The 1,304-nt window shown below is 51.9% G+C and overlaps 1 protein-coding gene across 1 annotated transcript in view; it reads right to left on the bottom strand.

Moving 5' to 3' along the window:
• The window catches only part of LOC104401853 (ubiquitin carboxyl-terminal hydrolase CYLD-like), a 12,324-nt gene extending 11,300 nt beyond the window's left edge, over positions 1-1,024 (bottom strand). The window contains exons 1-2 of the mRNA XM_010009563.1: positions 563-1,024; positions 208-483 (exon numbers count right to left, since the gene is read on the bottom strand). Of these exons, the coding sequence (XP_010007865.1) occupies positions 208-483; positions 563-1,024 (738 nt within the window). The remainder of the gene's footprint in view (positions 1-207; positions 484-562) is intronic.
• Positions 1,025-1,304: the final 280 nt, after the last annotated feature.

Raw genomic sequence — 1,304 nt, forward strand, 5'->3', positions numbered from 1 at the left:
CTGCCCCATCCCTGGCAGTGTTCAAGGGCAGGTTGGACACAGGGGCTTGGAGCAACCTGCTCCAGTGGAAGGTGTCCCTGCCCGGGGCAGGGGGTGGAACTGGATGACCTTAAGGACCTTTCCAACCCAAACCATTCCATGACTCTATGTTCCTTCCACCTCTTCAAGCCCCCCAAACCCAAGACAAGGCATCAAGGCCGCTCTTACCGGACAGACTTTAACAAAGCACTGGGTTCCCTTCCTGTAAACTGCCATGGCTATTCCTTTGGTGAGGACCTCGTCCACGTAGAAGCTAACTGCATCTCCCACTTTCACAGGGACCACCTCCTCTGTGTCTGGTTTTGGCTTCTGTTTCCCATAGTTTTCCTCTGGAGTAAACTGGACTTTGCTAAATGGCAGGAAGATCCCACAGTTCTTCTTACACTTGAAATACTCAGTGCCACGGTAGGACCCATCACTGTGCCCTCTGTTTTCTCCTTCACCCTGAAACAGGATAGAAAACCCCATCACACACACAAAACACGGAGAGAAAATGAGCAAGTCTCTTTCTTGACCACTTTACCTGTAACTCCACCCCAAAGAAGAAGGGAGACAACACAGGAGAACTGCTCCTATAAACGCTCCCAATGTAACGGATGATTCCAGGGAAATAATGGTGCTCAACCTCAGCCATCACCCTGTGGCCTGGCACAGCCCTCAGAGCTGCCTCAAGGTTCACCCTGTCCAAGAAGTATTTCAACCGGTCATGGTGGCTGCTGATGGCCAGGAGGAAGGCGGCCACCTTCTCAGGCACGGGCTGAAGGACGTCCACCTTGATGGTGACAGTGGAGCTGTCATCCAACATGATGACCCTCAAGAAGCAAGTGGGGGGCCTGTCGTCGGGGAAGTTGCGCAGGTAACTCCTCTCGCTGCAGAAACACAGGTTTCCAGCTTGGAAGAACTTGCTGCCATAGGAACATTCTCCTGTCAGGATGTAATAGCAGTTGTCATCCCCTGAGGAAGGCGGGAGGTTGGTCATGGTCATTGCCCTGGGCTGTGAGAGAGGAGATGGTCACACAGGTGAAGATACATGGGTGTTATAGTCAGAGAATCAACCGGCTTAGAAAAGGCCTTGAAGAGCATCAAGTCCAACCATTATTGCAGGATTGAGAAGAACTCAGGTGGTGGAAGAGGCATCAAGTCCAACCCCATGCTTGAAGCAGGTTGCTCAAAGTCTCACTCAGTTGAGTTTTGAGCAACTCCAAGGATACAGATTCCACTGTGCGGAACCTCCCTCATGCCTTTGGCCAGTGCTTGATCACCCT

This window comes from Nestor notabilis, unplaced genomic scaffold, assembly GCF_000696875.1.
Source record: "Nestor notabilis isolate BGI_N333 unplaced genomic scaffold, ASM69687v1 scaffold12652, whole genome shotgun sequence".
In the NCBI taxonomy this organism is placed as follows: Eukaryota; Metazoa; Chordata; class Aves; order Psittaciformes; family Psittacidae; genus Nestor; species Nestor notabilis.